Raw genomic sequence first — 12134 nt, forward strand, 5'->3', positions numbered from 1 at the left:
ACTCTGATTCATTGAATTGAAACTGTAATGTACAAAACATTAATTACGTAATTAGAAATCACAAGAATTCAGTTATAACTGACGTATATTTCATCTTCGTAGAAATTTCATCAAAGTCCATTTAATAGATGTTGCCTAAAAGAGTAACAAACAACCAAAACAACTTACATTGCAATTGCACTTATTAATTATACTGATACATAAAAGCTATACTTATGTGTTGTCTGTCTATGTCTTCAAGGCAAATCGAGTTTGATAAAATTTGATGTGGAGAAGAAATCAAAAACATAAATAGACTTATTTTGAAAAAAAATATACATTTGAAATAGGAGCTGAAATCTTGTACGCGAGTTGTATCGTGCTCAAGAACTAGTTTTATTCTATCTATTAATTGAGCCTACTTTTAACAACTCCCTCAATACGTTATTTATTGCAATTCTGCACTTGTCTCAAACATTGCAGTCCTACACATTTCTCGATGTCGTTCGACGAACTATTATTACGTGGTAGAACATTTTGTATAATTTCTCGTGTCCTAATTAAATTATTATCAGCACCTTCGTACTCGAGCTTCGATCCTAGAATTTATATTACATCTAATTGCTTCAATAATTATTCTCAACAGGTGCATTTAAACAGTAATAGGTGACAAAGTGAAGCCTAAGTTATTGTTGAGAGATCAAAGGTCTACATCTAATGCACGAAGTGATTGCGCAAGAAATTAATGCTTGTAAGCAAGTAATATTCCCAGGGGTATCGACATCATTGACAAAATATCAACTGTTTCTTGTTACATGATACAAAACATTCAATCACTATGATACCTATAAGGACTGATTGTACAACTAGACTTCGAATTAATGTTATAAAACCTTAACAAAAAGTAGTAGTTCTACTGCAGTAACTAATACAGTAGCGCGATTCTCTATTATTAACGACTAACAACCGGCTAGCTATCGAATTATTTCACATGAAAATCTGATCAGCGCCTCTAGCGGTGCCATAGGAACTAATTTTGAAGTACAATTTAAATGTCTAACTCTTGGGACTGGATAGTACCGAGTATACAGAATCGCGCTACTGTTATAAAATCGCATGCAACAAAGTATGGGTATAACATTTGAATTAATAAAGTTTCTGCTGAAAGTGTATAAAATTACCAGAAAAATACTTTACTAAATCTTTGAAGTCCCCAACCCGCAATTGGCCAACGTGGTGGACTAGTTCAAGGCCTAACCCCTCCCTCATTACGGGAGGAGATCCTTGCCCAGCAGTGGGACATAAATGGGTTTAATTTTTATTTTATTACAAACCTTTGAAGATACTTATGCAAGATTGTCACAGATAGTTTTAGGAGTTAGTTTTCACAATTTTTCTAAATTTCATTTTTTTATAAGAGAGGCGCGCATTTTCTTTTAAAAAAATGAAAATTGCAAGACTATCACTCAAACGAAACTACCGTAGTCGTTTCCGATGCTAAAGATCCAAAAATTGGTGCTCTGTAAATTGACAGAATGAAAAAACGACACGAAGCAATAATATAATTCACGTAATTTGTAAAATTCGAACTCGCAGTGTTAAACAATTTATATGTGAGTGCACATTTCGGATATGTACGAGATTGGATGCACTGACATTATTTATTCGCTCTCTCATGATTAATGACAACATTAAGGGCAGTTACATACTTGTAATTTGCTGTATTTTTAGGAAACAAATCACATTTGAATTGTTACTTTTTGCGTAAACGTTGATATTATCATACTGAATAAAGCTGTCATCCAAGACCCAGTTTACATAATACGACTTTTGACAGTAATTTCTCCGATTTGATTCCCTTGTTAGACAAGATGCTATTAGCTGTATCTGGTTTCTGTAGAAGACGGCCCAGTCGCACGCTGAACGCAGCAACTTGCTCAACAAAGAGATGTCAAACTCCGGTCTTGTCTTAGACATCGTCATCATCTCTAGCGAAGGTATTCTATAGACTCCAAAAAGTAATCTAATATTCTTTAAAAGACTTAAACAAATTGCTAGGAAGATAAGGAGAACAAAACAATCGGAGCGTGATTTACATCTAAGGCAAATAAAATAAATGATTGCAGTCCATATTAACTCAAATTTATTTGTCATCAACAACAGCGGTTATGCTCCACTTGGCTGCTTATCATTCTCGGTTGATAAACTGCACACACCTTCACACAGTTGTCCAAAAGTCAAGTGCAGGCATTGTATAGACTGTATTAATTCTTCAATTCATTACAGTTTACGTCCACAACACTTTGACCGTTGTAAAATTGCAACTCCACTTCGATGGGACAGTATATCTAATAAATTAGTAGGGAATAGTGATTTTGAAAACCATAGTGTTATGACATGTAGGTATATAGGTAATAATAATGTAAGTAAACTCTGACCTGACTGAACCTCACTGCATTCACAGCCGATATATTCTGTAGCGCGATTCTCTATCACTATGGTCTATTGACAAACGACTAGTTATCTATAAATGTTGTATAAAAATCTGATCAGCGCCTCTAGCGGACGCCGTAGGAACTAATTCTGCAGTAAATTTCAAATTTCAAACTCTCGATACACGATACTACCGACTGTAAAGAATTACGCTACTGAATTCCAAAAGTGTACACGGAACTAATCACGCGGTAACCTTAAAGAAAGAACTGATAGTAAAAATCCATAATAAGGGCTATTACGACCTATCTATGTATGAGAAAATTATACAGGATAATTTCAAAGAAAATATCACAATATGGATTTTTAATAGTAGTCTTATCTTCTAGTCCTAATTATTGACAATGACATTATTAAGATTATACGGTGGCTAGCGTTCAAAAAAGTATTTAAACATTTCTCGCTGAAGCCTTGCATCACTTTTCAACTAGTGTTGCGACAAAGATATGGACAAGGTTCTGATTTGCTTTATTTTCTTCACTGCTATTTGCACTGGAGGTATTTTTTTATTTATATTTGTTTTTGTGTTTAAACCAGCACTGCGCTGTTTAAAAATATCGGATTAGGGTATAGTCAAGTTCTCTATTTCCTTTGCTTAATCTGTCACAAGTTAGTGGGCTACCACCTCACTGAGTCCTGAAACGCATCAAATACAGATATATACATACGTATACTCTTTTAATTTGATCACCAACAAACAGACGCGGTCGGATCTTTTTATAATATTATGTCAAGAAGGCGTTTTGGAGATATATCTTCCAAAATTAATTTTTCTGTATTCTCCAGGTGTTTGGAGTCACCATGCTCGTAAAGTGAAGCAATATGACGACAGCGATGGTAAAATTGTTGGTGGAAACGAGACGACGATAGAAACGTACCCTTACCAAGCTTATTTGTTGCTTTACGATGGCCGCAACTACTACCAATGTGGAGGGTCTATCGTCAGTAACAATTATATTGTAACTGCCGCTCATTGCCTGACAAAGTAAGATGTAAACTAATTATCTTTTTAGTGTTTCTGTTTACTAAACTTGATTCTTTATTTAAACGTTCACATATTAGGTCGGGAAAAAAATCTTTTCGCATTAAAGTATGTATGAACTTGTAATAAAATCTTTTCTCTCCACAAAAAAACTCGATATTTGGGTACCTCACGAGCTCACTGAAAGAAACTTAATTAACCGTGTACTAATTTGTGATTCTTGAACCCAAAGGGATTTTATTACAAGCTCATATATACTATAATGCGAAAAGACTACCTAATATGTCTGCCAACATATAAAGTATTTGAGTGCTCCTTTTTTAGGTAGGTAGGTCCTCTGCCCAGAGTACTCTAAAACCGTGTGTTTCAAGTTGGTATTTAGCTCTATGGAGCTAGCGTATGAAAGCTCCACAGTTAAACGCGGGTTCGCTTCGCTAGTTGGGCAAAATAATATTGGTACTAATTTATACCAAAATATGCTTGTCAATAGCTTGGAGCTTGACAACGTGGCCGGTCTCTATTAATATATCCGGCTCCTAATATTCCATTTGTAATATTCCATTATTCCATTTCACATATTTCCATTAAACACCTATACTCTGCCTACACATAACTTGAAAGTTTATATGAACTCACAGTATACAAAGGATCTACATAAGAATTGGAAGTACGAACTCAGAATCCGGAGGTAGACAATACGAGACGACATCGTTTGCCTCCCATCCTATGTACAACAGTCGTACTAGTGATTTCGATGTTGGTGTGATCCGGGTGTCACAAGGAATGCAACTGGATGGTGCCAATGCCAGAGCTATAAAACTGGTAAATTCTGGATATGACCCCGCGGCTGGAGAAAACTTGACAATGACGGGTTGGGGTGCCACTTCTGTAAGTGTTTTTGTTAACTAGTCTTGGTTACACGCATACTAGATTTAAGTATGTTGGAATCTTTAAACAAGTCATGCTTAAGGATTACAACATACTTGATTCCTAACTAAGCAAAGCTATATACTTCTTAATACATATTAAAAAAATACATAAACAGCCAGGCTCAGAACAGATACTCGTGCTCATCACACAAATATTTGTCCCGGGTGGCATTCCAACTCACCACTCGCGGCACTACGAAATTGCAGTCAGGTGACAGCACGTGCAGTTGAGGGCAATGTTTTATGAAAACTGACAAAAACAGCCCCTTGTCAATTCTTTAAGCAGGTTGTAGAATATAAAGGAACTTCTTTCATCTGGAAACGATATTTAAAAAAAAATGTTTACATGTCATCTTGTTTTCTCTATCAAAGCATTTAAAGCATTTGACGAAACGACAAGGTTACAATTTTCGGTATATTTTTAGCAAAATGGCAACACCAGTACTACTTTAATGGTGGTACAAGTACCGGTAGTTGATCGTTCCCGGTGCAATCAACAGCTTGGTGGTGGAATCACATCCAGGATGATCTGCGCAGGTGTGCCCGAAGGAGGAAAAGATACTTGCCAGGTAATTTACCATCATTAGTTTTTAAGCTGCCGGAAAGGTCTTCGATATGATTTAACAACTACTGAGACCGACCTTTAAACTGCTCTCCAAAGCAGCGGAGACGCCCGGTTCAAATAATTATAAAAAACTGTCTACAAACAGCCACCCATCCATGGAATATCCGTGCCAAGGGTTGCTTAGATGTTGTCCTCAACCAACAAAAGATGCGTCATCAACATTTTTTATTTTTTTATTTGGGGTATTTCTCTAAATGCATAAACAATTTGACTCAATTTCTGGGACACAAGTTGGGCTGTCGTACTAAAGAATATCATTATAATAGCAGTGAATAGACTTAGACAGAGATAAGCCAAATGTCTCCCTTTCTTCTAACCAGAACAGTAGGGCAATATGGGCTGATAATAAATATATAAATAAAGTACAAATATAGCCGGGAGAATATTAAAAAAAACAGTTAATTAATTTTTGAAATCGGAGCGATAACCTTCGCGCAGTATACCGCCATCTGACACTGACATCCTTACTTAGCGTTTGAGTTTTAAAATACCGTCTTTTTTTTCAGGGAGATTCAGGTGGTCCCGCAGTAGGAACAACTGACAAGCTGCTAACTGGTATAACCTCCTTCGGCTATGGATGTGCTCAGCCAAACGCACCTGGCGTCTACACTTCAGTGGGCAACAGACTAATAAGATTATTTATTAGAATGAGAACCGGCGTCTAATTAACACGGCTACTGAACAACGCTTCTTTAATATGTAATATTCGTAATAAAGGCACTGTGTACGTATTTGTTATTTTCCTTGTTAAATATATCAAATACATACAGTATACGATAACTGAGATACGAGGTGTAGTAACGAATAACTATCAAGTCAGATATTGACAAAGTCCGGTGCAAACGAGTAGAAAATAAGGATAAGTGTGTTTTTATTATACGCGTACTTACGCGTGCTATAGAAAAAGTTCAGCGCTTTACACGGATGGACAAGTTGTAACCTGCATGGTTCCTGGATATATTTGAGCCATCAAAAACATTCTATAAAAACCTCAAGTCTCGCCGTAAAAAGTGGTGAGATCTATATAATACCAAGTCGATTAATCTATTTAGTCTCTACTTAAAGGACCTTCTGTCTTAAGTTATTACGTATGTTATTATCATGCCAATTTAAAAAAAAAACCTTTAAAACAAATAGACCGACCTGGCCATCGCATGATTTAATTATTAGTATGTATCACACTACACAACACTACGAGAAGTTAATGCTCCTGAAATGTTAATGGCGAATTTGTGTTTTCTTGCGATGACCAAGTCGATCTATTTGTTTTAAAGGTATTTTTTTTTAAATTGGCATGATAATAACATACGTAATAACTTAAGACAGAAGGTCCTTTAAGTAGAGACTAAATAGATTAATCGACTTGGTATTATATAGATCTCACCACTTTTTACGGCGAGACTTGAGGTTTTTATAGAATGTTTTTGATGGCATCTCACTTCTTTTTGTAGAGCGAACATAAGTCCAATTTGTATGGAAAGACGTTTTTTTTTCATAATTCAACATATTTTCCTATGGGAATGTTGTTCAGTTTCATGAGCTACACACCCTTACTCACCCTATACCCCCTCCCGTTATGCCTCATATAGTAGGTACCTATTTATTTTATTTTCTACAGTAATAATAATTCATTAACTGCAAATGTAACCTTGTAATCTTATACATTTATATGGGATTACAAAGTTATTGTTGCAGTTGGTGTATTTAGAAAACTGGACCGAAATTAGAAAATATTAAATTTTTCCCATGATTAAGACACTAAACCCTATTTGTATTCTAAATTTTAAGCTTCTAAGTCTGCTAGAAGTACCTTAGACTTTTGATGATCGGTGAGTCAGTGAGTCAGTGAGTCAGTGAATCAGTGAATCAGTGAGTGACAAAATTCAAAATTTTAACAAGTTGTCATTCTTAAACTACTGGTTCAAATTGACTGAAATTTTAAATATACCGTGTTTATACAATGACTAATTAGTTGCTGAAAATCCAGGCTTCTTGTTTTATTCACAACGAAATTATAGGGGTGTCAAAAATAGCCCGAATTGCTTCGAGAAAAGGATGTTACGGCCGTGCCGCTTTTTTTTGCTCGACTTGCGGGGGCACTTCCGTGCCCCCAGATTTATTAATACGTTATCATTATGCACGCAAGGATTAAGGAGTTCTGACGTGTTTTAAAGAAACTTTATTTAAGTAGTTAAGTAGGTACTTTATTTTTACGAAATAATGATGGACGAAGAGAAGCTTATTTTGCTAGTGAAAAAAGTTCTTACGCGGCTGATAGAAGCTGAATAAAATGTGTCCAAAATTATTCATAGCTGGATAAGTATGAGTAGTCCCTTAATCATCATCGCCCTAGTCTTTCTTGTAACTATGTTCGAGTCGGCTTCCAGTCTCACGGGATGCATCTGAATACCAGTGTTAAACTAAATAACAAACATTAATAATAACAATAAATTAACAACAAAAAAGTGAATTTGACCTGTAGCTCGATTCTTGACTATCGACTACCGACAACCGACCTGTCATCGAGAAATGTTGTATGAAAATATGATCGGCGCCTCTGCCGGGTGTCGTAGAAATTATTTTGGCAGTACATTCTAAATGTCAAACTTTCGATACTCGACAGTACCGACTGCACAGAATCGCGCTACTGTTATCCTTATATTTTGCAAAGAAGGAAAACGGCCGTGCTCTATACCTACCTACCTATATATACGCTGTCTTCGAGCGAGAGAACCCAGTGTGTCGTAGCGTGCACTTTGAACTACTTGATTCATTTGTGTAAGACTATAGCCGTTCTCCAACATACTTTAACGTCTACCATAATTAAAAAAGGTATTTATGCCATATTTTATTTATTTATAAGCGTATCATACCATCTCTTAAATGCCCTTTAGTTCGTTAGGTAAGATTTTCATTTTTAACACAAATTTAGCAGTAGCCACCTTTATTTAGAGAATTACTATCTTTGTCGACATATCGAACATTGTTCTCGTACTTTCTTCTTCTCTTCCTATTCACCCTAGGCCAAGGTCAATGAACTTTTGGCGTAACTTGTTGGTACAATATTTAATTGTCTACCATATTATAAATTTATAAGGACGAAATGTTGTAAATGTATCTATTTATAAGTATGTATTTGGAAGTATATAAGTATGTTTATAAGTTATTTGATTACCATAGCACAAGCTCTGCTTTGTTTGGAATCAAATGGGTTCGTTTGAGTTATGCAAGGATATCTATATTTGTTAATTTATATTTAAATAACAAACAATGATTTACAAAAGTTTAATTTTTGTTTCACCAATTATATACCGAGCACATTTGTAGCACAGTCCTTTAATCTTACAGTTTGCATTGATATTATTTTTATTTCTGACAATAACATTGTTATAACTATAAATTAAGTCATCGTTGCTCTAATTAGTTGATAGAAACAAACTATTTTAACGTTGATAATGAACGTTACCTTATCGCTTCGACAGTTCGTAGTACTGTCTTAACTGTCACTAGCGTCAGTTGACTTTGACAACTGTCACTGCTCCCAAATGATACTTTCATCCCGGATCCATTGTTTCCATTATTTACTTAACTATGACAACTGTTCTACTGTGTACATAATTACAATAATTATTAAGTGAACTGGTATTATTCATAATTGGGCAGATTTTCAATGAAATCCATTAAAATATAGAAATAAACCTTAATGTGAGGTCAGGAACCAACGTAAATGTGTATTATATTAAAGTAGTTTTTTTATAAGTTTCATGTGTAAATAATAGTGTGATTTTGTCTGAACAGGTAATTAGCAAAAGACAACGATGTTGACGCTTTACTTGTTATTCGTGACCGTCTTCACTGTTGCTGACCAAACTTATGGCGTATTTGCACAAGCGGAACCAATTCCGATGGATCCAATGGAACAACAGGTGAAAATGATATTAAAACCACACATGGCACTGAAGCAGGACAACGATCAAGGTGGAGGAAATACAGAACAATTTAATTGTGAAATTGGTTATTGTCGCAACCCAACCGGTGAATGCACCAATATAGGTTGCGTAGTGATGGATCCACGAAAAAGGATAAATAAAAATTTCTAAATAATGTATCAATAATAAATTATTATAACTGTTTGTATTAGTTTCATTGTCATAGCCGTTTCTGCTTTAGGAAATATTATAAGTAAAAGAATAACAATTCCAAACCTCGAAAATGTTAAGTTCCAAACAATATGTCCTCAGTCGAGAAAACAAATAAGTTATTCTAACCTTTAATTTTTGATTGCGTTTAAGACTCGTTGCATTATAACATAAAGTATAAACATCTTGAGAAAACATGCACAGTCATACAAACTAAACACATAATATCACGCCTTTTATATCCAAAAGTGCAGGCAGAGGTGTCTGAAATACATTTAGAGAATTACTATCTTTATCTATCGAGGATTGTTCTCGTACTTCTTCTCTTCCTATTCACCCAAAGCCAAAGTCAATGAACTTTTGGCGAAACTTGTCAGTACAATATTTGATTATCTACCATATTATAACATTACTAGTGGACCCGACAGACGTTGTCCTGTCTACACGTCTTTAATTTGAAAATTATAAACTTTTTTTAATAATCTAAACCATTCTCAGATCCCCTTGAACACACACAAAAAATTTCATCAAAATCGGTCCAGTCGTTTAAGAGAAGCTCAGTGACATACACACTTACAGAAGAATTATATATATAAAGATAAAGACGAAATGTTGTAAATGTATCTATATGTATAAGTATGTATTTGGAAGTATATAAGTATGTTTATAAGTTATTTGATTACTATAGCACAAGCTCTGCTTTGTTTGGAATCAAACGGCTTCGTTTGAGTTATGCAAGGATATCTATATTTGTTTATTTATATTTAAATAACAAACAATGATTTACAAAAGTTTAATTTTTGTTTAACCAATTATATACCGAGCACATTTGTAGCACAGTCCTTTAATCTTACTGTTTGCATTGATATTATTTTTATTTTTAACAGTAACATTGTCATGCCTATCAATTAAGTTATCGTTGTTCTAATAAGTTGATAGAAACGAACTATTTTAACGTTGATAACGTACGTTACCTTATCGCTTCGACAGTTCGTAGTACTGTCTTAACTGTCACTAGCGTCAGTTGACTTTGACAGCTGTCACTGCTCCCAAATGATACTTTCATCCCGGATCCTTTGTCTCCACTGTTTACTTAACTATGACAATTGTTCTACTGTGTACATTATTACAATAATTATTAAGTGAACTGGTATTATTCATAATTGGGCAGATTTTCAATTAAATCCATTAAAATATAGAAATAAACCTTAATGTGAGGTCAGGAACCAACGTAAATGTGTATTTTATAAAAGTAGTTTTTTTTATAAGTTTCATGTGTAAATAATAGTGTGATTTTGTCTGAACAGGTAATTAGCAAAAGAACGATGTTGACGCTTTACTTGATATTCGTGACCGTCTTCACTGTTGCTGACCAAACTTATGGCGTATTTGCACAAACGGAACCAATTCCGATAGATCCAATGGAACAACAGGTGAAAATGATATTAAAACCACACATGGCACTGAAACAGGACAACGATCAAGGTGGAGGAAATACAGAACAATTCAATTGTGGATTTGGTTATTGTCGCACCCCAACCGGTAAATGCACCAAAATAGGTTGCGGAAAGATGGATCCACTAATAAGGTTGAAAAAAATTTCTGTTTAATGTATCAATAATAAATTATTATAACTGTTTGTATTAGTTTCATTGTCATAGCCGTTTCTGCTTTAGGAAATATTATAAGTAAAAGAATAACAATTCTAAACCTCGAAAATGTTAAGTTCAAAACAATATGTCTTCATTCGAGTAAACAAATAAGTTATTCTAACCTCTAATTTTTGATTAAACATCTATAGTAGGTATAAACATCTTAAGATAACAGACACTGTCATACAAACTACACACCTAATATCACGCCTATTATATCCAAGAGCACAAGCAGAGGTGTTTGAGATATTAGGTCGGGGAAAAAGTCTTTTCGCATTATAGTATGCACGAACTTGTCATAAAATCTTTTTTCTACACAAAAAATCTCGATGTTTGGGTACCTCACGAGCTCACTGAAAGAGACCTAATGAACCGTGTACTCATTTGTGATTCATGAAACCAAAGAGATTTTATTACAAGTTGATACATACTATATTGCGAAAAACTTTTCCCCGACCTAATACATCTATAGTTTCGCCAATAACAACGACAGTCTCATATAACAAAGGATGAGCCTATTGCTATTCACCGTGCACGGTACTAATATCCGGGCCACTATGCACTTCGCTCGACCAGGGAATCGAACCCGAGGTATCATGATAAGCAGTCAAATGCACTACCGAGCGCGTCACAGAAGCAACCACACCAGTAAACACAGTCATTTGTTTCCAATCTAAATATAGCTTGTACCGTGATAACCAGACAACTGATAAACTTAACAACTCATAATATAATATAATATAACTCACAACATTGATAAGATATGAATTACTGGCTGACCCGCGCAACTTCGCTTGCGTCCAATAGGAGAGAATGGGTGAAATTTTTCCCCGTTTTTGTAACATTTTTTACTGGTACTCTGCTCCTTTTGTCTTGTCCGTAGCGTGATGATATATAAATAACAATTTACCGGGGTAAAATTAGCCTATGTCCTTTCTTGGGTATCAAAATATCTCCATACCAAATTTCATGTAAATTGGTTCAGTAGTTTAGGCGTGATTGAGTAACTGACAGACAGACAGACAGAGTTACATTCGCATTTATAATATTAGTATGGATAAGTTTATGTGAGTTTTAATATTATAAAACAAAGTTTATTAAGTAGATGCTAGATTTTGCAATTATATGTACCTATGCAGCTATTATAACGCTAGGTTCATCAAGAAAGTGAACTAACTAACTACTTTACAGTCAGTACTGTCGAGTATCGAGAGCTTGTCATTTAAAACAGACTGCTATAATAGTTCCTACGGGGCCGGGTAGAGGCGCTGAACAGATTTTCATGTAAATCTTCTTGATGACTAGCCGGTTGTCGGTAGTTGATAGTTTTGTACT

At 34.9% G+C, this 12134-nt stretch overlaps 1 protein-coding gene and 2 long non-coding RNA genes across 3 annotated transcripts; all 3 read left to right on the forward strand.

Moving 5' to 3' along the window:
* The first annotated feature begins 2881 nt into the window (after positions 1–2881).
* On the forward strand, positions 2882–5739 carry LOC142974159 (uncharacterized). Its single transcript, XM_076116322.1, has 5 exons — positions 2882–2970; positions 3259–3457; positions 4093–4342; positions 4809–4952; positions 5515–5739. Exons 1-5 carry the CDS (start codon positions 2919–2921, stop codon positions 5671–5673), a joined length of 804 nt encoding a protein of 267 aa, XP_075972437.1. The 5' UTR covers positions 2882–2918; the 3' UTR covers positions 5674–5739.
* A 2005-nt stretch (positions 5740–7744) lies between these two features.
* LOC142974160 (uncharacterized) lies at positions 7745–9141 on the forward strand. The gene is made up of 2 exons (XR_012959551.1): positions 7745–7840; positions 8807–9141. It is a non-coding gene; the product is annotated as an uncharacterized LOC142974160 (long non-coding RNA).
* Positions 9142–10167: 1026 nt separating this feature from the next.
* On the forward strand, positions 10168–10786 carry LOC142974173 (uncharacterized). The gene is made up of 2 exons (XR_012959553.1): positions 10168–10365; positions 10455–10786. It is a non-coding gene; the product is annotated as an uncharacterized LOC142974173 (long non-coding RNA).
* The last annotated feature ends 1348 nt before the right edge of the window (positions 10787–12134 follow it).

The sequence above is a fragment of the Anticarsia gemmatalis genome, chromosome 7 (genome assembly GCF_050436995.1).
Source record: "Anticarsia gemmatalis isolate Benzon Research Colony breed Stoneville strain chromosome 7, ilAntGemm2 primary, whole genome shotgun sequence".
NCBI lineage: Eukaryota > Metazoa > Arthropoda > Insecta > Lepidoptera > Erebidae > Anticarsia > Anticarsia gemmatalis.

Coding starts and splice junctions, on each gene's coding strand:
- LOC142974159 (XM_076116322.1), top strand. CDS start 2,919: ATGGACAAGGTTCTGATTTGCTTTATTTTCTTCACTGCTATTTGCACT. Junction 2,971..3,258: donor CACTGCTATTTGCACTGGAG/GTATTTTTTTAT, acceptor TGTATTCTCCAG/GTGTTTGGAGTCACCATGCT. Junction 3,458..4,092: donor GCCGCTCATTGCCTGACAAA/GTAAGATGTAAA, acceptor ATGAACTCACAG/TATACAAAGGATCTACATAA.